The following is a 22,921-nucleotide window of genomic DNA, read 5'->3' on the forward strand; positions in this document are numbered from 1 at the left end:
TTTCACCTCCCACTGCCACCCCAAATCCCCTTGTCCCTTAGGTATGAAGCTCTCTTTCCATTAGTATTGTCATGCTTAATGTTTGTGTGGATACAGGTGGAACAAGAAACCCTGCGGCAACCCAGTGTTTCCTATAAACAGAAGGTAGCTTGTCAAAATCATTGTTGCGTTTGAGAATATTAAAATATTCCCTCTTCTGTATGAAAGTTGCCGTGTTATTTCATCAAAAACTCTGCACCATTTAAGACAGTCATAATTAAGTTAATGATTAATAATCAAGTTAAGCAGTTTATAAGAAAATTGTTCATTTACAATAGAAAAGCATGATTTTATACTTTTATAGGCATTAAATAGGTTGGGTTATTCTTAGAGATTATTTGAGAATCCCTGATGTCCAAAAACGTCAATGTAGATGAAGGAGTGGAGGAGAAAGAATGCTCTTTATCATATTTTCCTCTGTTTTCATATCTCATTTTTCTTTCCCTCAATTTATTGTAGTCACAAGAATATTTATGTTGTCACAAGTCAGTGCATGAATTTGATCATGAGGCGACATTTGTGTTTGCAGTGTTGTTTTTCTCTTTCTAGTGGTCCTACTCCAAATTGCTTTTTCTGCCACCCTAGTGATCGTGGCCTCAGTCCAAATCTTAGGCTGTTTATTCAACACAGTACACTTTGAATTGGCTAAAAGCCAGCTAAATTTTAAGGACACATTTATCATAGTGAGTTATGGAGTTAAATTGATGTCTCTTGCCTTTATTTTAGAACTGAAGGTAATTATAAACCATTGGTGGTAGAATATTTACAGTTTTACTGAGGTCAGATGAAATGAATATTGCAGAAAAACACCTTCATAGTTGGTCCATTGATCCATCCATAACCGGTTCCAGTTGAGCTTACAGAGTAATTGGTCATTTAAAATAATTAATTTCAATAATGAGGAAACTGTATTGAAGTATATTAAGTAATTACTGGTTTTTAACATTAAGCCCTGGAATATTAAAAACAGTACATGAAAACAGTTTTGTTCAGATTCTAGTAAATGGTCAGACTGTCCTTAATAGCAAATATTAAATATTTTAATATTAAATAAATATTAAATCTAAAAATGAGATTCATTGTCATTTTTTACATTCTGTTTTTTAACAGAAAGCAGGTATTTCTTTTTATAGAAAGGAGTATTAAAGCATCCAAAGAACTTAGTGGAAAATTACATGGATAGTGGAGGAGGGGAAAGTTTCCCCATGAGTTTTTCTGTTTGGGGGAGAAGGGGATTAAGCAAAAGTGCATCCTTCTTGTTGAAATTGAGTGACTGAAATTGAATGGCTCAGTCATTGGACATCTGCCTTCGGCTCAGGTCATGATCCCAGGGTCCTGGGATCAAGCCCAGCTTCAGGCTCCCTGCTCAGTGGGAAGCCTGCTTCTCCCTCCCCCACTCCCCCACCTTGCGTTCCCTCTGTCACTGTGTCTCTCTCTGTCAAATAATAAATAAAATATTTTTTTAAAAAATTGAGCGACTTTCTCTTTTACCAAAAATAGGAATATTTTGCATTTGTATATAAGAAAATAACAGAAGAACAAAGAAATAAATATTTGATTTTATCATGTTTTTTTAATATGATACTGTAGCTGGGTTTTAGAATATCAGGACACTGAGAAATCAGGACTTAAAGGGTATATAGGGATTTAAAAGTGAAGCATTTATACAGGATAAGGAAAAGCCCGATTCTCCCTTTTATTACACATTCAGCAATACTACAGCTCTGTTTTAGCATATGATTAGCAATGTATTCTAACTTTTAGCAGATTGTATTAAGATGTAATTAAACTATAGGAACAGCTTTATTGTTAATTAATTTTGTCAGTGCAGGATAACTTTCCAGCTATTGTACCAGACTGGAAGTTTGCCTTTGAGGGTAGGAGTAAGCGAACTGTCTTTGTGTGCTCATGTACTTCTTACTGTCTCACAGGTCACCAGTCTCCAGTTCACCTGCAGTCCTGATATTACCCAGTTTCGACAGCTCTATCTGGATGACGTCCGCAGGGCCTTTTTCCTTGTATCCTTTGTTTGGACTTCTAAGGTGCTGTAACCTGCCATGTAGCAGAGTAGGGCGGGTACTTCCGCTGCTCACGACCACTTGGGGGCCATTCAACTCCCTCTCAGCCATAATTTTCTCATACGATCCACATCTTTAAAAAATGTTGAAACTGTAGTAAAGCATGCAGAATGATATAACAAGCAAATGTACATGTGTATATTCCCACCATCTAAGAGATCAACAATTACTATTTTGTCACACGTTTCACACATTTTTAAAAAATTAAAACATTACCGCTAAAGCTAAAGTTTTTTTTTCTTTTCAATTCCCAACTCCAGATGAAACCACTATAATGAGTTTGGTTTGTACTTTCTACGTGTGTTTTATACTGTATTCATGCTTGATGGCATCTCCCTCACAAGGTTTTTGAATCACATCGGAGGCAACATTGCGTGAAAATTGTTAGTGTTAGAAGTTTGAAAGACAATACGGCAGAATAAAGTCACATTTGGAAGGCTGGCTGACTGGCTTCAAGAAATTTGGAGGGAGGTATTATTTCCTTTGACCTTACCATGGTGCTGTCCTTCTTCCTCTTGCTTCTGTCCTCGGTTTTGCTCTCTCTCTTTGCGGACTCCTTGCACTCACCCTCGACCAATCGACACTTCTTCCCTTGTACCTTCCCTTGAACCCTGCCTCCCCCTAAAGTATAATTTCATTATGTCTTTGTTTACTACCAAGCTCCTTAAAAGAAAAATCTGTAGTTGCTCCTACCATTTCCTCTCCAGTTACGTACTGTATCTCTAAGCCTTGAGCAGTGCCTGGCACACGGTAGCTCTGCGAGTACATGCACCTGTCCCTGCCGAGGCTGTGCCGCCAGTGGTCTGCAGGGGCTCCCTGACAGCACAGTCCGGGCTTCAATTTCACTTGACCACTTGCAACATTCGACTCTGTTGACTTCTCTTCCTTTTCCTTTTCCCTCCAGGATATGATCCAGGTTCTCCTCTTAGCTTTTATAGCATCTCTCTTCTCCTCCACAAAAGCATACTCTTTCTTTGTCTGATCTTGAAAGATGTTCTTCTCCAAGCTCTACCCTTAACCTTCTCCCCTTACCTTGCCTAGATGCTGTCACCCTCTCCTATAGCTTTGACTGACACCTCCGTGCAGACAACTCTGAGATTTACTTCTCCACCCTTGACTTCTCTTGACCTCTTGAGCCATATGTCTAATATCCTGCTGGGCATCACCAAATGTATGTCCCAAACTGACTAACAGCCACCCACCCCTCTCCAAAGTCTCTCTAACAGGCCTCATCTTATTGAATGGCATCACCATATTCCCAGTCACCCAGGCCATCAAACTTGTCATATTTAACTACTTCTTATCCAGTTCTAAGGTCCCACTGTCTCCCCTCCTTCTCTGTCTCTGCTCCCACTGCATCAGTTCAGGCCTTCCTTGCCCCTGACATGAACGACTGAAATGGTTTTCCAATTGTGTTTCCTGCCTGTAATTACATATCTCCCTGATTTGAATATCTCACTGTCACTGGTGTTTCTTGTATCGGTCATGTAAAGTGTTTCCGGCTTTTCATTGTCTCCACAGTAAAATTCAAGGCTTTTTATTGATATGCCACCAGTCTGTGTTCCTGCTTTATCTTCCATTGTATCTTTCAGTAAACCCTAAGCTTCTATCATACCTCTCAATGTTTCTTGACTATGTCTTTTATTTTCCCCATTTACCTTAAAATGCCTCTCACATACTTCTGTATATCCTCATAATCCTAGCTACTGTGTGAGCACTTTGAGACTATTTTATTCATATTTATGTTCTTAGTGTCTAATTTTGCCTCTGACATACTAGACAATAAATGTTGGTTTGTTGGTTAGTTGATTGGTTGAGTGACTAGATCTGTGATTACATTTGAGGTTCAAGTCACCAACTCAGATGCCACCTTTTCACTGAAAGTTGTCATAATTCATATATCCTGTTCAGTGTTTCTTTACCACTTTCGTGTATTTGTCTACAATAATAAAATAGCTAACATTTATTGAGTCCTGTCAAGGGGCCAGGCAGTATTTTCCTAGTGCTTTCCTAGCAGTTAGTTCTTAAGACATCAACAGGATTAATATTTACCTTTTGCTAGTGCACTAAAACAAATGTAAGATTAAAAAGTGTCAAAAAGATGTCTAACATTTTCTTGTGTCTCATTCTCTGTTGAATTATTTGAGAACGTGGTCTCTTCTTTCTCTCTGAGCCTTCCAAAGAACCTAGCACATTTCACATTTAATGGGCACACAGCAAGTATATGTGAGCTGAAATTTTCTCCTGAAGATATCTATCTGATGCACTAGGTCCCTGTTCTTGTGAGAAGATCACCAGTGGCCAGCTCCAGATACAATATTCTGATTTGCTTTTGCTAGAGAAGGGAAAATGCCCTCCCAAAGACACTAGTCACAAGTGAGGATAACCTCTCAGGCCTCCAGTTCTTAGCACATTCCCTCTTCGGTCTGGTTCTTTCAAAATGCATTCACAAGGAGGTATAATGGAACATTCACTTGCAACAGTTTATGCCCAGATGTACAGGGTAAAAATAAAGTTATCCTCATGGTAAAATAGAAATACCTTTTCTTTTTTTTTTTTTGTTTTTTGTTTTTTGTTTTAAGATTTTATTTATTTATTTGACAGACAAGGGATCACAGGTAGGCAGTGAGGCAGGCAGAGAGAGCCCGATGCGGGGCTCGATCCCAGGACCCTGAGATCATGACCCGAGCCGAAGGCAGAGGCTTTAACCCACTGAGCCACCCAGGCGCCCCAGAAATACTTTTTCTAAATGAAGGAGAAATTTGTAAGAATTCTGACTTGTTTTGGCATTTCCTTAACTGTATTTAGGTTTTCTTCTTAGTGACAGCGTTTTTTGGAACTGGGAACATAGCTTCTGTTAACAGGTAATTTTAAATGAAAAGAGCATATTTTTAATGAAAGATAATACAAGTTAGGATTTTGTTCTGTACCGTGGTTTTTTATACTGAAGGTTATTTTGGAGATTGGTATGTTATTGGCGCATAGAGATCTACCTCATTCATTTTAGTGGTTTCCTGATATTCTTGATACAATGTATGGTTGTGTTTTAGTAAGAGTAGTTTTCAGAAAGTTAGTTTAAACATTCTCTTTAGTAGAACATTATTTTAAAGTTACAATGTGAATTCTAAAATCTTTTTTCTTATGTTGGTTCCTTAGCTTTGATCTTGCTTCTGTCTATTGCTTTCTGACCGTGTTTAGTCCTTTTATGATGGGAGCCCTGATGATGTGGAAGGTTAGTTTTCTTATTTTCCTGTTTTCTTAAGATATTGATTATCAATTCATCGTGACATTAAGATTATGTAACATTATATGACTTTAAGACTATAAAGTCATTGTGACAGAGTGAAATAGCATAAAGAAGATACCTTCACAGACGATGCTGAATCGGAGTTGGGACCCTTTAGCTTTTACTCTAAAATAGTTAACCTTTTTGCTTTATCCTTAAGCCCATTTAAAGTTCAGAGTATAGATTCTGTGTAACTCCTGGGAAGTCCTATCACAGAGGATTAAAGCCCGTGGGGAGGGGCAGTGCAGATCAGAACCGCAGTGCTCCCAAAGATTCTGTATGCTCCCCATGAGACTACCCGCATGTTGTGATCTTTTCTCATAATCCACGTACCTGGAATTCATTGATTGATTCCACAAGTCTGTCATTGAGTGCTTGCATTCAGTAATGCAGCAGGTACCAGCGGGGTGCTGACCACACCAAGATAATGGCAAATTCCTCAGCTTTGGAGGTTCAGACTCCTATGGAATGTAATTCACGTTCTTTCCTTTCTTCTGTCTCATTCCCTCTGCCACAGTGCCTGGCACATTTTATGGAGTTGGTATATATCTGGCTAAAATCTAATTACCTTCTGTGAGATCACATAAGTACTAATTGTTAAAAGTATGCTTCTCTTAATTGGATTACTCTCCTTTTTTATTACTGCATTAATAATAAATACGGGACTATATTTGAGATAGGACCTTTAAAGAGATAATTAAGGTAAAATTAAGGTTACCAAATGTAACCTTAGGAAATGTTAAAAAGATGTTTTTCTCATGTTCCAATTTCTATTGAGTTATTTTATTTTTTTATATTTACCTGTTGAGTTATTTTAAAACATACATTATTTCTTGAACTTTCATTTATGTTTTTAAATGATAGTTGCTCTCTTCTTACTTTACTGGAGGCCATTGGCCTTTCATTAAAAATAAGAAAAAAGTAAAGAAAAACAAAAGTTTAAAGTAGAATATTAGATCTTTATTCTCCAGCCTCATTCAGAGCTTTCCTGAAATAATGCACTGGATGGCTCTTTTTGACTAATGTGGCCAGAAGTGAAGGTTCTCCTGAAGTATTTTAGTCTATGTCCTTCACTTGAAGGAATCTTACACAGTGCTGAACACCATTTCTTTTCCATATTTTTTCTTTTTTATTATACATCAAGTATATATATATATTTAATTGGTTATTAAAAGCAGTATCTCATAATATTAACAGCATTAGCTCTGCATTATGGGTTTTCAACCAGTATAAATTATGATATACTTTTCTCAATTTTTTAACAAATACTTTACAGTGAATATGAATTATATAATCAGAAATAAATTTGTATTAAGATATATGCACCAGGAGATCATGTTTATAGAGTTATAGTATCAAGTGACCAGATGGATTCAGGGATCTGTGAATCAAATTATCAAGCTCTATAATTTATCTGATTTGGGCATTTTGTGCCTCTCATACTCTCTCGGAAACATTTGAACATGGTCATTATTATAATGAGTCAGAACAAAAATTTGTATTAGGTTTTATTTGGAATAAGTGTTGATATTTATCTTTTTATGCTATATACAGTATTGATGTAGATTTTTAAATCCGTTTCATCAATATTCTATGTGTCATCGATGTCATGGTTTTATTTCAGAGTTTGCTCTTCACTAATAGAGATAAAATTTATTTGAGAAGTTGAAATACTGCAGAAATAACACTTATTTTTAAGTTTTTCAAATGTTTCAGCTACCCACGGCATGGTTTTTTGTCCTTTTAAACAGATTTTAATCCCCTTTGTTCTTGTGATGTGTGCTTTTGAAGCAGTGCAGCTAACTACCCAGTTATCATCAAAAAGGTAAAGTGAATGTTTAAGAAGCGTTGAACTTGCCCATGTTCAGGCAGTAAGAGTAGGTATGTGATTGCTACAGTGCTGTAGCAAAGGTTGTTTATTATAAAAATGAGAGAAAAATGTTGTACCCTTATAGCCAGAGTTCAGCTGTCATTAGAGGAGATTAGTTGATTAGAGCCCCAGCAGACAAATGTGCTTTCTCAAGAATAAAATGTTATTAGAATATTATTCAAGCCAGTGAAGAGCTTCCCTAGAAAACAGTAAAACATAAATGCTAAATTATAGTTAATGACTTGTTTATTATAGATATAACTGTGGTTACAAAACACAAGGGATATCATTCTGCTTTCTTTTGGGTGATTTCTTAAATATGTATGAGATAAATGTACTAACATTATTTCATTTTACTTTAAGTCAGCTGTTCTACATGTCAATAATTTACATAGCTTCTTAGTCTTATTTTTTACATATTTGACAAGTGGAATGGGAATTATTCTTTCTAAGTTTTGAGGAATTTCTGGAGCAGTCAGTCTTAAGCAATCACGACTTGCAAAGAGAAGCTATCAACTAAACTATTTGCTTTTTTTAACTAATAAAATTGTCTCATCAGCACAGGACTGATCAGTCTCTCTGAAAGACACTTGAGATAAATAACGAAGCTTCTTAGCAGTTCCGTTATTCTGAATCAAACTGGCATATTCAATGCTGAAAGAAATAACTAATATTAGCATAAATTTGCATGTTCTTTTTGATGAGTTTAAGCTAGAACTGGGTTTAGCATATTATTATGCATATGCCATAATAACAAGTATAATTTTAAAAGGTTTTCTTCCACTGTTTAAAAATAGTAGAAATTTCTTTCTAGTTTAATTTAGTATTTTGTAGGATATTTACATAAATTTTAACAGTGAAAACATTTATACCTTGTCAGTATCACATAAAAAATAGTTACTTAGATGCAATTAAAAACTGGTAAATGACATGTACTTTCTTGCATCTCTGTTAGTGGATACATTTTTTTTAGCAGGGATTTTAAGGTTTAACTCAGAGGAACTGGTAACATGTGGAATGAGGAGTAGAGGTGTGTTGAGGATCTGCCTTCTGCTCAGGTCACGATCTCGGGGTCCTGGGGTCGGGCTCCCTGCTCAGTGGGGAGTCTGCTTCTCCTTCTCCCTCTGCCCCCCACCCCCCACTTATTTTCTCTCTGTGTCAAATAAATAAAATCTTTAAAAAAAATACTTTGGAAAAAAAATGATGCCTTTGGTTATAAATAATGAAAATCTAACCTCTCCCCTCCTATCAGGGAAACAGTTTCTTTCCCAAATGCCTCATCCAACAGATTTCGGATTATGTCTGAATGAACTCTAACGAGCACACGTTCATTCTAACCTGGAAGGTGATTAGAGAGCAAGAAGTAGTAGTTTGGAATGGGTGTGGGAAACAGACAACCTCAAGGGCCTGTTAGAGTTGAGAAAGGTATTTTGAGGCTAATCCACTTCACAGCATGAGATGATGTGGAGCTTCCTCACCTTTAGAAAGCAACAAAGCACAAGAGAGCTGGGGAACAGCTGAGAAAGAGAAGAAGGTTTTAGGATTACAGAAGTATTTGACAATGAACCAAATAAGGAGACCTAAAAGGGATAATTTTCTGTTCTATATTTGATTACATACTCAAATATACAAGAGAGCCATGGATAAACAGTAGGGATTGAAAAAAGAATTTGGGGAGGTCAAATTATCAGCAGTGTGATCTAGCAACCAAAAAGCTAGCTTCTCTTGCCCTGTACTAACTGAAATGAATATAAGATGTTTTGACACTATCATTTAAAATATACTATTCTGTTTTACTAAATGTTTTGATCTTCGGGATAGTATGCTTCCATATTTAGGAATTCAAATTTGAATCAGAATTCTATCTATATTGAATCACTTTTATTGCAAGAGCACTTTCTAGTGTAAACTATATTAAGCCAGCTTAATTTTTTAATTAATTTTATATGAAGTGAATATTCTAAAATTTCTTAACAAAGAGGGGTGCTTGTGTACTCAGTTGTTAAGCGTCTGCCTTTGGCTCAGTCATGATCCCCCGGGTCCTGGGATCCAGCCCTGCATTGGGCTCCCTGCTCAGCGGGAAGCCTGCTTCTCCTCCCACTCCCCCTGCTTGTGTTCCCCCTCTCTCTGTCACTCTCTGTCAAATAAATAAAATCTTTTTTAAAATTTCTTAACAGGGGCGCCTGGGTGGCTCAGTGGGTTAATCCTCTGCCTTTGGCTGGGGTCAGGATCTCAGGGTCCTGGGATCGGGCTCTCTGCTCAGCAGGGAGCCTGCTTCTCTCTCTGCCTGCTGCTCTGCCTGCTTATAATCTCTCTCTCTGTGTGTGTCAAATAAATAAATAAAATCTTAAAAAAAATAAATAAAAATTTCTTAACAAAGAAATTTGGGTTCATTTATCTAATTTTTGTCTATCTTAAAATCTATGAATTTTAGTTGGTGCTGGTGTGATTTCTTTTGGTGATCATTATCTCCAGCAGGTCTAACTAATTTACCTGGGTCAGAGTATAGAGCTGGGTTTTGTCAAGAAGATTTGCTTCTTCCATCATTATTTTGTCACTTACAGATTTTACCCTGGTGGTTTTAGCTTTCTATGGTGTTATTTGGTGGTTTAGGAACAATTTTACAGTGTTCTATGGAACCAAAAGGTAGAAGTCCTAATATGTCTATAAGAAATGTCACAATGTGTAGTAGTAGCCATTTTCATTTTTTTATTTTATGCTGATTATGTCTACCATTCATTTAGCATATAATGTTTTGTGTTTCTATTACAAACAGCCACTGTTCTAGCTGCTGGTAATACAGTGGTGACTAGAGCTTACCATCTACTCAGTGAGATGAATAAGAAATAAAACAGTTGCCATAAAATGTCAGATTGTGTTAAATGTCAGGAAGAAAAATAGATTGAAGGGGAGACATTTAAGCAGAGACTGAAATAAACACAGAGTGAACCATGAAACTATACGAGAAAAGAGCACTTTCAGGTAAGGGTGTGGAGCATACACAGGGCGTGAGGTGAGACTGGGTGTTGAGTGTTTGCAGAGCAGCAGGAGGGCCGCCCGTAAGCAGAGTGTGCTAGCAGAATTGTAGGAAGGACGGTTGGAGAGATAGGCAGGGGCCAGATCACAGGAGGCCATTTTGGCCATAGTTTGGACTTCGGAATTTTTCCTAGTTGTGGCAAGAAGCAATTGGAAGGTCTCAAAGGCTCCGTTGTCTTTTCTATGGCTAATACCCTCAGGAGGACGAGAGTAAAAGCAGGGAAGTGGTTGGAGGTGACTATTGGAGGTGAATGACCTTAGTGGGTTGGTGGAGGTGATAAGAGGCAACACTCATTATCATTTGTATAAAAACCCAGTAGCATGCATTTATTTCTTGAATCAAGGAGTACTCTCGGGACAGTCTCAAAAGATCTAGGTGCTCAGTAGCTTGAAAACAAGAGATAAAATAGCAAAACTAACCAGCTTTTAATAGAAATATTATTTCCAGAACAAGGAGAGTAATAATCCCATCCTACTTTCATAGTAATTTGATCACCAGAAGTGTTAAGCACTGTCACATTTATACCTTCCTGTCTGAACAATATATGAATAAGCAAGGGAGACGAAGGACACATTTAGGAGGAAATGGCAAGCATGCCAAAGGCTTCAAGAGTAGATAGTGCCTTGGGGAGACAATGTGCATCATGGCTAGCAGAACAGGTTCTGAGGCCAGACTTGCTATGTTGAAATTCTGCCCTTGGGGCACCTGGGTGGCTCAGTCAGTTTAGCGTCTGCCTTCAGCTTGGGTCATGGTGCTGGACCCCCAGGATCAAGCCCTGTGTCGGGCTCCCGGTTCAGCAGGGAGTCTGCTTCTCCCTCCTCCTCTGCTTCTCCCCAGCTTGTGTTCTCTCTCTGTGTCTCTCTCAAAAAAATAAAATCTTTAAAAAAAGAAAAGAAAAGAAAACAAAGTTGCCCTCTCACTAGCTGTGTGACCTTGGACAACTTCTCTTTTCCTTAGTCTCCACATACTACTTCAAAATTTGCTCTGGAAAAGCTTTTTCCTTCTTGTTAATTGAGTGTTAGATCAGACATCGTATTGTCTGATGAACTTTTCTTACCCAGCTGCCATCGCCTCAAATTCCTAGCTAAAGTTAGGTAACTCATATGGTGATGGAACTTTTTTTTTTTTTTTTAAGATTTATTTATTTGAGAGAGAGAGAGGGAGAGAGAGAGAAAGCACACCTGCAGGGGGAAGGGGCAGAGGGAGAGGGAGAGAGAAACTTCAGCAGACTGCGCACTGACCGTGGAGCCTGCTGCAGGGCTCCATCGCAGGACCCTGAGATCACAACCTGAGCTGAAACCAAGGTTTGGATGCTTAACTGACTGTGCCATCTAGATGCCCCATGATGAACTATTTCTTACTTTTCTATTTCACACCCTATTGTGGGCTCAGGTGTGTGCCCTCCCCCATCCCCATACCAACAAAGCATATGCCGAATGTGACTATATTTGAGATAGGATCTCAAGGAGATAATTAAGGCAAAATGAGGTCATGGTGGGCCCTAATCCAATATAAATGGTGTCTTTATAGGAAGAGATTGGAACCCCCCCCCCCACACACACACACAGAGGAGAGACCATGTGAACACAAAGAGAGAACATGGCCATCTCCAAGCCAAGGAAAGAAGCCTCAGAATGAGAGCACTCTGCCAACACCTTGACCTCAGACTCAGCCTCCAAAATTCCCCAGTCTGTGGTACTTTGTTATGACAGCCCAACCAAACTAATACACATCCTATGAACTCTGAAAGGGCAGAGATTCTATCTTTCACTGTGTCTTTAATTTTATCTAAAGTTTTTGTTACAAGGAATGAAAAAGAAACCAGTATATATTAGGCACCTACCACATGCAGGCACTGTATTAGATACTTTACATAGATTACTTAATTTTCTTAACAGTGCTGTGAAGCAGGTATTACTTTGCCCATTCTACAGATAAGGAAACTGAGGTTGAGAAGATAGTAAGTACCCTAATCAGGTGTGTCTTTCTTTCTTTCTTTTTAAGATTTTATTTATTTATTTCACAGAAAGAGATCACAAGTAGGCAGAGAGGCAGGCAGAGAGAGAGGGGTGGGCAGGCTCCCTGCTGAGCAGAGAGCCCGATGCGGGGCTCGATCCCAGGACCCTGGGATCACAACCTGAGCTGAAGGCAGAGGCTTTAACCCACTGAGCCACCCAGGCGCCCCAGGTGTGTCTTTCTTTGAAAGGGTTGCAGAACATCATCTGCATCCTACAATAAAATGTGGTTTTAGAAAAACATCTAAAAATGTCAAACCAAACTTCAAAAAAGATATTTAAAAGTCTGTTGCATTTAAATTGCATTTTTTTTTGTTTCAAGGTTTTATTTAAATTCTAGTTAGTTAACATACAGTGTAATATTGGTTTCAGGAGTAGAATTTAGTGATTTATCACTTACATAACACCCAGTGGTCATCACAAGTGCCCTTCTTAATACCCACCCCCCATTTAGCCCATCCCCTGCCCACCTTCCCTCCATTGACCCTCAGTTTGTTCTCTATCATAAGAGTCTCTTATGGTTTGCCTCCCTCTCTTTCTCCCCGCAACCATGTTCATCTGTTTTGTTTCTTCAGTTCCACATATGAGTGAAATCATATGCTATTTGTCTTTCTCTGACTGACTTGTTTTGCTTAGTGTAAATACACTCTAGTTCCATCCACATCGTATTGCAAATGGCAAGATTTCATTTTTTTTTTTTGATGGTTGAGTAATAATCCATTGTATATACATCTACCACATCTTCTTTAGCCATTCATCAGTCAGTGGACCTCTGGGCTCTTTCCATAATTTGGCTGTTGTTGATAATGCTGCTGTAAACATCGGGGTGCATGTGTCCCTTCAAAACAGTATTTTGTGTCCTTTGGGTAAATAACTAGTAGTATAATTCCTGGGTCATAGGGTAGTTCTATTTTTCACTTTTTGAGGAACCTCTATGTTGTTTTCCAGAGAAGCTGCACCAGTCTGCATTTCCACTAACAGTGTTAAGAGGGTTTCCCCTTTCTCTGCATCCTCGCCAACATTTGTTGTTTCCTCTGTTAATTTTAGTCATTCTGACGGGTGTGAGGTGGTATCTCATTGTAGTTTTGATTTTTATTTCCCTGATGATGAGTGATGTTGAGCATCTTTTCATGTGTCTGTTAACCGTCTACCTGTCTTCTTTGGAAAAATGTCTATTCTTGTCTTCTGCCTATTTCTTAACTAGATTATTTGTTTTTTGGGAGTGTTGAGTTTGATAAGTTCTTTATAGATTTTGGATACTAACTCTTTATCAGATATGTCATTTGCAAATATCTGCTCCCATTCCTAAGGTTGCCTTTTAGTTTTGTTGATTGTTTCCTTCACTGTACAGAAGCTTTTTATCTTTCTTTTCTTTTCTTTTCTATTTTTTGTGAGAGAGGAAGAGTGAAAAAGGGAGAGAAGGAGAGAGGGGGTGAAGGGCAAAGAAGAGGGGAAGAGAGAATATCTTCAGCAGCTCCGTACCCTGTGCAGAGCCCAATGAGGGGCTTGATCTCACGACCCTGAGCTCATGACCTGAGCCAAAATCAAGAGTCAGACACTCAACCAACTGAGCCACTCAGGCACCCCAAGAAGCTTTTTATCTTGAAGACCCAGTAGTTCATTTTTGTTTTTTTTCCCTTGCCTCTCGTCATGTGTCTAGTAAGGAATTGCTGTGGCCAATGTCAAAGCCTGTGTTTTCCTCTAGGATTTCGATGGATTCCTGTCTCACATTTAGGTCTTTCCATCCATTTTGAATTTACTTTTGTGTATGGTGTAAGAAAGTGGTCCAGTTTCATTCTTCTGCTTGTTGCTGTCTGGTTTTCCCAACACCAGTTGTTGAGGAGACTGTCTTTTTTCCATTGGATGATATTCTTTCCTGCTTTGTCAAAGATAAGTTGACCGTAGAGTTGTGGGGCCATTTCTGGATTTTTCTCTTCTGTTCCATTGATCTGTGTGTCTGTTTTGATGCCAGGACCATCCTGTCTTAATCCCTGCAGCTTTGTAATAGAGCTTGAGTCTGGAATTGTGATGCTTCCAGCTTTGCTTCTCTTTTTCAAGGCTGCTTTGGCTGTTTGGGGTCTTTTGTGGTTCCATACAAATTTTAGGATTGTTTGTTCTAGCTCTGTGAAAAATGCTGGGGGTATTTTGGTAGGGATTGCATTAAATGTGTAGATTGCTTTGTGTTTCTTTTTTTCTTCTTGTCTCAGAAGAACCAGAGCCATAGGGTGGAATTTTTATTTCACTGATTTTGATTCAAAGAAGGAAAGCATTTTGTAATTGGGGCTGTGTAAATTGGTGTGGATTCAGTAACTGGAACCATTAAAGCCTGCTAGACAGAGCTTTCATTGGGACTGTTACTTTGAGAATTGGTGGTTTGTTCAGAAGGCTTTACCAAATGACCACTGTGTTCTCCACAGACTCTTAGTTTAATACACTTATTGTATGTCTGTTATGTCAGACTTGTTTTGAATGATACATAACACTTCAATTAGATATAAGTCTGACTTGTGCTATATGTCTGTGTATGTGAGCTATTGAGTGACATTTCTATATTTTAGACCTATAGTTTGAAAAACAATTATGTCTAAAAGAAGTCAAGGATGATTTCAGAATAAACATACTGAGTTTAGACTAGTTGAAATGGAACTGTGTAATGCAATTCAATGATTGGTCACATGAGCTTTCCCTGGAGGAGAGACTTTTTTAGAACATTAAACTTGTAAATGAGATGAGAGAAATCTAAGCTTTCTTGCAGCTCTGTATTGTATATAGAAATTTTAAAAATCTGAGAATACTTTTCATTGTTGTTTTCTGTTCGGGCTTAAGAGGAAAGCACTAGATGACAAAAATGATTTGCATTTTTCCCTTTTATTATCTAATTGTTATGATACCTTAGTGGGGGAGGGAAATTTGTCCATTTCTTCTGCAAATAAAAAAGCTAACTTTCTATATTACATCTGAACATTAAGTTCTTCGTTGCCTTGTTAAGGAAATCAAGTAGGCATGCTGTGATTTTTTTTAAAAATCTCAACCAAAATTTTACACCTTACATAAAAATTAACTCAAAAGAGACCACAGATTCAAACTTTTAGGAAAAGCATAAGAAAAAATCTTTGAGGTTTGGGCTAGGAAAGAGTTAGACTTGATACCAAAACCATGATCCATGTAAGGAAAAATTGATAAATTGGACTTAATCAAAATTAAAAGCTTTTGCTCTACAGAAAAGAAGATTCTATTAAGAGAATGAAAAGACGAGCTACATACTGGCAGAGACTATTTACTTATAAACTATGTATCTGACCAAGGACTGCTATCCAGAATATATAAAGAACTCTCAAAACTCAACAGTAAACACCAAACAGTTTAATGAGAAAATGAGCAAAAGACTTGAGAGCATATAAAGATGGCAGCTGAAGCTGTTCAACATCGTTAATGATGAAGGAAATGCATATTAAAGCCACGGTGAAGTATCATTACACCGCGATCAGAATAGCTAAAAATGAAAAGTAGTGACATCAAATGCTGGTAAAGATGCAAAGAAATTGCTCTCATATATTGCGGAATTACATATATTACATAACCGCTCTGAAAAGAGTTTTATTTTCTTAATTTTTTTTCCAGGATTTTATTATTTGTCAGAGAGAGAGAGAGAGCACAAGCAGGGGAAGCTGCAGGCAGAGGGAGAAGCAGGCTCCCTGCTAAGCAAGGAGCCCGATGTGAGACACAATCTCAGGACCCTGAAATCATGACCTGAGCCGAAGGCAGCCATTTAATGGACTGAGCCACCCAGGCATCCCATAGAGTTTTAGTTTCTTACTAAACCAAACTTGCAACTGCCATAAGATCCAACAGTTACACTCTGTGGTATTTTTCCTAGAGAAGTTAGAACTTATGTTTGCATAAAAAACTCTACTCAAGTGTTTATAGCAGCTTTATTTGCAATGTCTTTCAGTGTTTGGTCAATCAGACCGTGGTACATCCATAAATGGAGGACTACTCAGCAATAAAAAGGATCAAACTACTGCTACATTGCAATACTGTAGATGAATCTCAGTTATGCTGAGTGAAAAATATAATCCCAACAGGTTACAAAGTGTTATATAAATGGGTCCACTTACACAACACTCTTGAAATGACAGAATTATAGGAATGGAGAACAGATTAGTGGTTTTCAGGGGTTAGGGGTTAGGCAGGAGGTCGTTGCAGGGAGGATAGATGTTGCTATAGAACAGTATCATGAGGGATGTTATAATGGTGGAAACATTCTGTATCTTGACAGTATCAGTGTCAATATCCTAGTTGTGATATTGTACTATCGTTTTATAAGATATTACCTTGGGGAAAACCAGGCCAGGAGTACATGAGATCCCGCTCTGCTGTTTCTTTAATTGCATGTGATTATCTCAAAATAAAAAGTTTCATTAAAAATCGTAATTCTGGGCACCTGGGTGGCTTAGTTGGTTAAGGTCCAACACTTGATTTCAGCTCAGGTCATGATCTCAGGTTCGTGAGATCACGCCCTGCATTGGGCTCTGAACTGAACATGGAGCCTACTTGGGATTCTCTCCTTTTGCCCTTTCCCCCACCCTTTCCTCCTCTCCCCCTCTCTCTCTCCAAAATAAATAAATAATAATAAATAAAAATCATAATTCACATCCCTTTTCTACCATTGAAATAAATATTCAAAATGTTAAATAGCATCTTTGAATTCCAGACCATCACTGTGGCACAGTCGCCCATTAGAATATATGAAAAGAGCCCTTCTCTAAAATAGTATTTTCAGAAGTAAAAATACTAATAGAGGATTATCTGATTATTCTCATTTTTATTTTAATGTGGTTTAAAAATGTGCCTGTTCTATTACATGTAAACTTTTTTTATTTTTTTCCCCCAGCCTTTTTCTCATGGTTCTCATCATATCAGACATTATGGCTTTGGTAAGGCATTATTGGATATTCAGTATAAATAAGATTGAGAAAGTTAAGTGCTGATTTAATTTAATCAAGGGAAATCTGAATGCATTTCTGTGCATGAAATCTTTAGATATTAAGTTATAAGTGCTGGCATAAATTACACATATAAATTACTTTCTTTTCATATGACTTATGCAAGAAGGGTGTTCTTCTGAAGGTGTCAAAAGTCTTCTTACTTGATTTATTTGCATCTGTCATTTTATACCTAGTCTTCCATGGTGCATTGTGTCTGAAATGAGCCTTCCATAGGAAGTTCACAGAAAAAGCTAACTTTAGATTTAGGTAATACATCATTTTCCTACTTGAAATGTTGATTGTTCTAACCCTTCTCTAAGATTGAGAAAACAGAGGGAAGGAAGGAAGGAAAGAAGAAATAGAGCTTTTCAAGTGGGGAGATGTTACCAAGTTAATGACTCTCCTAAGTGAGTTCTGAGTAAGGAGCATACAGGTGGGCCTATTGTGTGTAGTATATTAAGAAAAAGAACCTACTTTACACCTACAAGTTTGGGGGTTCTCAAAACTACCCTTGGGTTTGATAATTCATTAGAAGGACACAACTCATGGAAAACTATTATATTCAGTTATGGTTTATTATAGGAAAGGATACAGATTAAAGTTATCCAAGGGAAGAGATTCCGAAGGCAGAGTCTAGGAAGGGTCCAGCTGTGGAACTCTGGTCCTCCCCTCGCTGTGGAGTCAGGATGGCATTACTCTTCCAGCATTGGTGTGTGATGCTCATAGGGAGTGTTGCCAACGAGGCTCACAAGAGCCTTGGTGTCAACTTTTTAATGGAGATCAGTCACATTTTGTTCCCATGACTGACCTTTAACGTTCAGTCCTTCTAGAGATGGAACAGATACCACATGGCCCAAAGCCCCCAGTACAAATCATGTTATTAGACAGTCTAGTGGCTAAGGCCCCCCAGGCAAAATACTCCCATTAAGCATGACATTCCATGGGCCTAGAAATCACTCCAGGCAGCTGAAGGAAAAGGCCATATTTCTCTTTGGGCTAAGCTCATTCTTCACTGTATAATATCCTATGCCAGAACAGATGAGAGCCACCAAGTGGGCTAACTTCCCAATCAGGTTCTTAGTCACTTGGTTTAGGTGAAAGCATTTTTGTGTTCTGTTGAACTGGGTATCCAGTATGTATCTGAAATGGACAATACATAATAATGTTAGAAAAAATCAGCTTTCAGTTTTCCTCACAAAGTGGCAAATGAGTAAGACAGGTTAATAGAAAGGAATCTAAATTATCTGATTAATTTTATAAAGGGTCAGATTGCATTCTTTAGCTTACAAAGCCATCTGTGGCCTTGCTTCTGCTTACACACCTTGTTCTCCACACCAGGCTCCTCACCTCAACCTGTCGCTCCCTCTTGACTCCTGACATTTACATAGGTTTCTCCCTCTGTCAGAAACATATTTCTCCTCTGATCTCCTCAGACTCGTCTTACATCTGATTCCTACTTTTTGCTTGCATCTGTAGGCTCTTTATTGGGACAGCCTTCCCTTATACTCCTTCCCTTATACTCCGTCTGGGTTATGTACCCTTCCTTTGTGTTCCCATAATTGCTCGTCTTTTCCACTGTTAACACTCATCACGCACACACACACACACACACCACACACACCTGATAATTTGATTGAATAATTCACTAGATTATACAATTCCCAAAAGAGAGTTTATCTCAAGGACTTAACACAGTGATTAGCACATAGTAGGCTGTCAGTAGATATTTGCTGATAAATGGATGATAATGGCTATTTTTCACTGAGGTTTTTGATATTATTGTCTTTTATTAAAATCAGTAGAGCCTGCAACTTTTGATCTCAGGGTCTTGAGTTCAAGCCCCATGTTGGGCTTAGAGCTTACTTGTAAAAATTAAGTTGGTTATCTTTATTTTTAGCTCTTCATAAATGTCACTTTTGTGTTCATTTGATTGAGTGGTAATGCTATGTCTCGCTTTTAGGCTATTGCTCATATTGCTGTCCAAGCAGAAATTTCTGTAGAGAGCATATTCTTATGGATTCTAATCAGATAGTAGTTATAAGAGGTCAAAAGTCTGAAACTCATAATCCTAAAATAACACTGTTTTTCATCTGAATCAAAATCCCTTTGTTTTTAATGGAGCTATATTTTGTTTTATTTTACAGCATTTTTTCTTCTTGGTCAAGGATTATGGCAGCTGGCTTGATATTGGAACAAGGTACTGTATATATTCACATTGAAATTCTTAAGAATACAGTGAAAAAAATAATAACTTGACATCTTAGTAGAAGGTACCAATTTGATTTTTGAGGTAAACATAACAAGTAGCAATTATTTTAAGCCTCTGGAAGTGAGACATGTCTCTCCATTTCTTAGCATTAACACATTAGCACGTGTTTTCTTGGGATGATGTGAGGATAGATGCTAACTCTGGAGAGAACGATAGGACGGCGGGAAGGTGTAAGAGAAACTGTTTGAATCTGATCTGGGTTTTCAGAGTCTGTCCTCATAATCTCCCGGTCTTTCGGTGGCAGTATGAACTTGCTGTGGCAATTTAAATTGAGTGTAATCGTTATCTTAGAATCTTTAATAGGAGAACATGTAACATGTGAGACCTTACAACAGTGTTCTAATATCTGAACAAAACGTCAGTTTTTTCTTTATTATGATTTGAGCGTGAATGATTGCCATAATCTGTTAAATTTTTTCTCTGAGGGAAAGAAAGCAAAGTCGATCTTTTTGCCTTTTTTTGCTTTCACATGCATTCAGAGGCAATACACACATTTTTATAGGCTGATTTTATTTCATTTAGTCAATATTTATTTAGTACTTGTGTTGCTGGGAAGTGCGTAGGTTTGGGTGAGATTGTTAGACATCCTCTCCTCTGTTCCTGCCTCTTAGGCAGCTCATTGCTGGCCCTGCTTTCTCATTTATAGACACGTTTGCCTCCCTGCCTCATCTGATTTGAATCTCCTTCATTCCATATGTGCCAGGCATGTAAAAGGTGTCCCGACGTCATTTTGTTGTCATTGCTCTTAAGCTTGAATGCTTAGGGAAAGTTTTGACGTCTCTTTCTCTCTCCAGCCCTCCGATCCCAAAGTGTGCAGACAAGATAGTGAGTCAGAGCTTTAGACCAGAGGCTCTCTGCACATGACACTGTCAGCAAGTGACTTAATCCCTCTCATCCCCTCCGACCCCCGGCCCCAGTCTCGTGTAGTTGTCTGAATGGGTGACTCCACGTGGAGCACCAAGCACAGTAGCCAGCACCTAGGAAGTTTCCGTAAAGGCAGCTATTAGAATTGACGTTATTCCATGATTCTCTTGTTTGTCCTCCGGGGTGTTTCTTGTGTTTCTCCTTACTCTCTCTGACATTTGATTAATTTTCTTTCATTTTAGACATACGCCAGAATTTTGTTTGGAACATGTTCTCATAAAATGTAGTATTTTCCTGTGTGAGACTTTTTATTTTTACTTGTAAAATAGTGATAACAAAACTTACCATCTTACCTTTTTTTAAGTGTACAGTTCGGCAACAGTATATTCACTCTGTTGAGCGATATCGCCATCATCAGTCCCCAGAACTGGGAGCTAGGGTGAGCTTGACTGTAAAAGGGAATGTGGGAACTTTTGGGGTGATGGAAATATTCTCTATCTTAACAGTGATGTGAGGGTATTTACATGGTGTACCATGTGTCAGTACTCATCGAACTGGAAGCTTAAAGCCGTTCCATTTTCTTACATACAAAATATTCCTCAAAGATGACTCATAAGGAAAAACAGAATAAAAATTAATAGAAGAAAAAACAACTATCTGTGAGTGAAATGAGTAGGATAGAGTATAAGTAGGCTCAGTTTTCCTCTTTCCTAGCAGGGACTTCATAGATAATGTTTTATTATTTTTTTTCTTGAAATAGATAATGTTTTAAATTGATGTATCAATGAATAGCAACATAAAGATACTAATTCATGGTAAGGAGGTAACCCCCAGAAGATCTAAAAAGAGAAGTGGCCAAAGCAGCTGTCTTGAGGAGTAGGGAAGGAGGAACGAGGATTGTCGGTTTTCATCCTAAATCTTCCTCTAGCACTCTGATAAAAATCAGAGGGAAAGGAATAAACGAAATGGGAGGTCAGGAAGCAGAGTTTAAGTGTAGACCACTCTTTCAAGCTCCGCTGGAAAGGAAAGGAGAAAGAAATATGGGCAGTAACACATGGAACTCCCTCGCCTCGCCCTGAGATTTGACTGTCCTTTCATTTCACTCGGGAGCGTGAGCAGTGCTACTACAGCCGGAAGGAGCGAGTGTCCCTCGATACAGCAATTCTGATCACGCTCTGTCAAAGCTGGGGTGCTGGAGCCCGTATGGGAGCCCAAATGGAGTAAGCTCGTTGACAGAGTCGAGTCAAGGTCAGAGCCAGGCTGTGCATTGCAACACAGGGTCCACATGGCCAGCAGCTGGTTGTTCGAGTCGGGAGCCCGAAAGACACGATGAAGGCTGTTCAGAGACCGGGGAATCACTTTACATTAGATAAAGGCAAAGTAAGACAGAAGCTCGAACTTGAATAGGAGGTCCAGGATGTCCACCAAAGGATTGCCCCGAGTCACACCTGTGCCACAGATGACCAACCTCTGGGTTGTGCTGCAGTGTTTTAAGGATCTCCCGGCACATTATTTCATGCGATCTTTATCACAACGCTGTAAAGTAGCTACTCTTCACAGTGGACGTATTACTGTCTTCATTGTAGAGATGAAAACACTGTGGTCCCTTTTAGAGATGAGGAGATTGTGACTTGCTTCTGCCACAGACCAGTAAATGGCGGAGCAGGTGTGGAGGACAGCGCTTCGGTAGCCAAGGCGGCGGAGTCCCCGCTGCCCCGCACTGCCTCTACTTACAGGGAATTTCCCGAAGTCTTGGTTTTGTGATGCTCATAAACTCGTTGTTAAAAGTCGCTTTGTGTCTGTTCCTGTGTGTGATTGTTGCAAAGGAGCCATTCACTGCAGAGTTTTGATAATCTATGTTTAGGATTTAAAGGAGAAAGAAGTATTGATTAGGAGGGAATGAGCCAGAAGTAGTTGATTGTGTCCTTTGATGCACAGAAGTTTTAAATTTTTGTGTAATCCAATTTATCTATTTTTATTTTTGTTACCTGTGCCTGCTTGATCCTTTTTTAAAAAGAGGCTTTGAGCCATTGCAAAACTTGTATTTAACATCTAGCATGACGTTCTCCCTGGCACTTGCATGCTACCTCCAGGCCTATTTCTTGCATTCCTTTACACAACCATCATGGGAATAAAGTGCTCATTAGAGCACAAAATAATTACAGAAAGAGAGACTAGAGGTGCATAAGACAAACATTGAGCATCATTCAAACCAAGGGAAACACAATGGTACATCACCCCTTGCGGGTTGAGAATGCTTTGATGACCCCCCACTCTGCAGTACTAATCATGAGAAAAGGATGTTAACTCCATGTTTCAGTTCTATAATTTATTGATAATACTTACTAAAATATTATTTAATTGATTCATGGTATTCATGATAAAAACTATGCTTTAGGAATATTTTGTGCTAATAGTACTTTTTATAATGGGAGCTGCCCTCCACACCCAGTGACAAGTGCCAGGTTAACCTGG

General features: G+C 38.5%; 1 protein-coding gene across 1 annotated transcript in view; it reads left to right on the forward strand.

The window, feature by feature from the left end:
- PIGN (phosphatidylinositol glycan anchor biosynthesis class N) overlaps positions 1–22,921 on the forward strand; it is a 111,600-nt gene that overhangs the window by 83,384 nt on the left and 5,295 nt on the right. The window contains exons 24-30 of the mRNA XM_080821151.1: positions 42–144; positions 1,971–2,057; positions 4,926–4,981; positions 5,274–5,349; positions 7,155–7,228; positions 17,220–17,262; positions 19,458–19,510. Of these exons, the coding sequence (XP_080677277.1) occupies positions 42–144; positions 1,971–2,057; positions 4,926–4,981; positions 5,274–5,349; positions 7,155–7,228; positions 17,220–17,262; positions 19,458–19,510 (492 nt within the window). The remainder of the gene's footprint in view (positions 1–41; positions 145–1,970; positions 2,058–4,925; positions 4,982–5,273; positions 5,350–7,154; positions 7,229–17,219; positions 17,263–19,457; positions 19,511–22,921) is intronic.

The sequence above is a fragment of the Martes martes genome, assembly GCF_963455335.1.
Source record: "Martes martes genome assembly, chromosome: 13".
NCBI lineage: Eukaryota > Metazoa > Chordata > Mammalia > Carnivora > Mustelidae > Martes > Martes martes.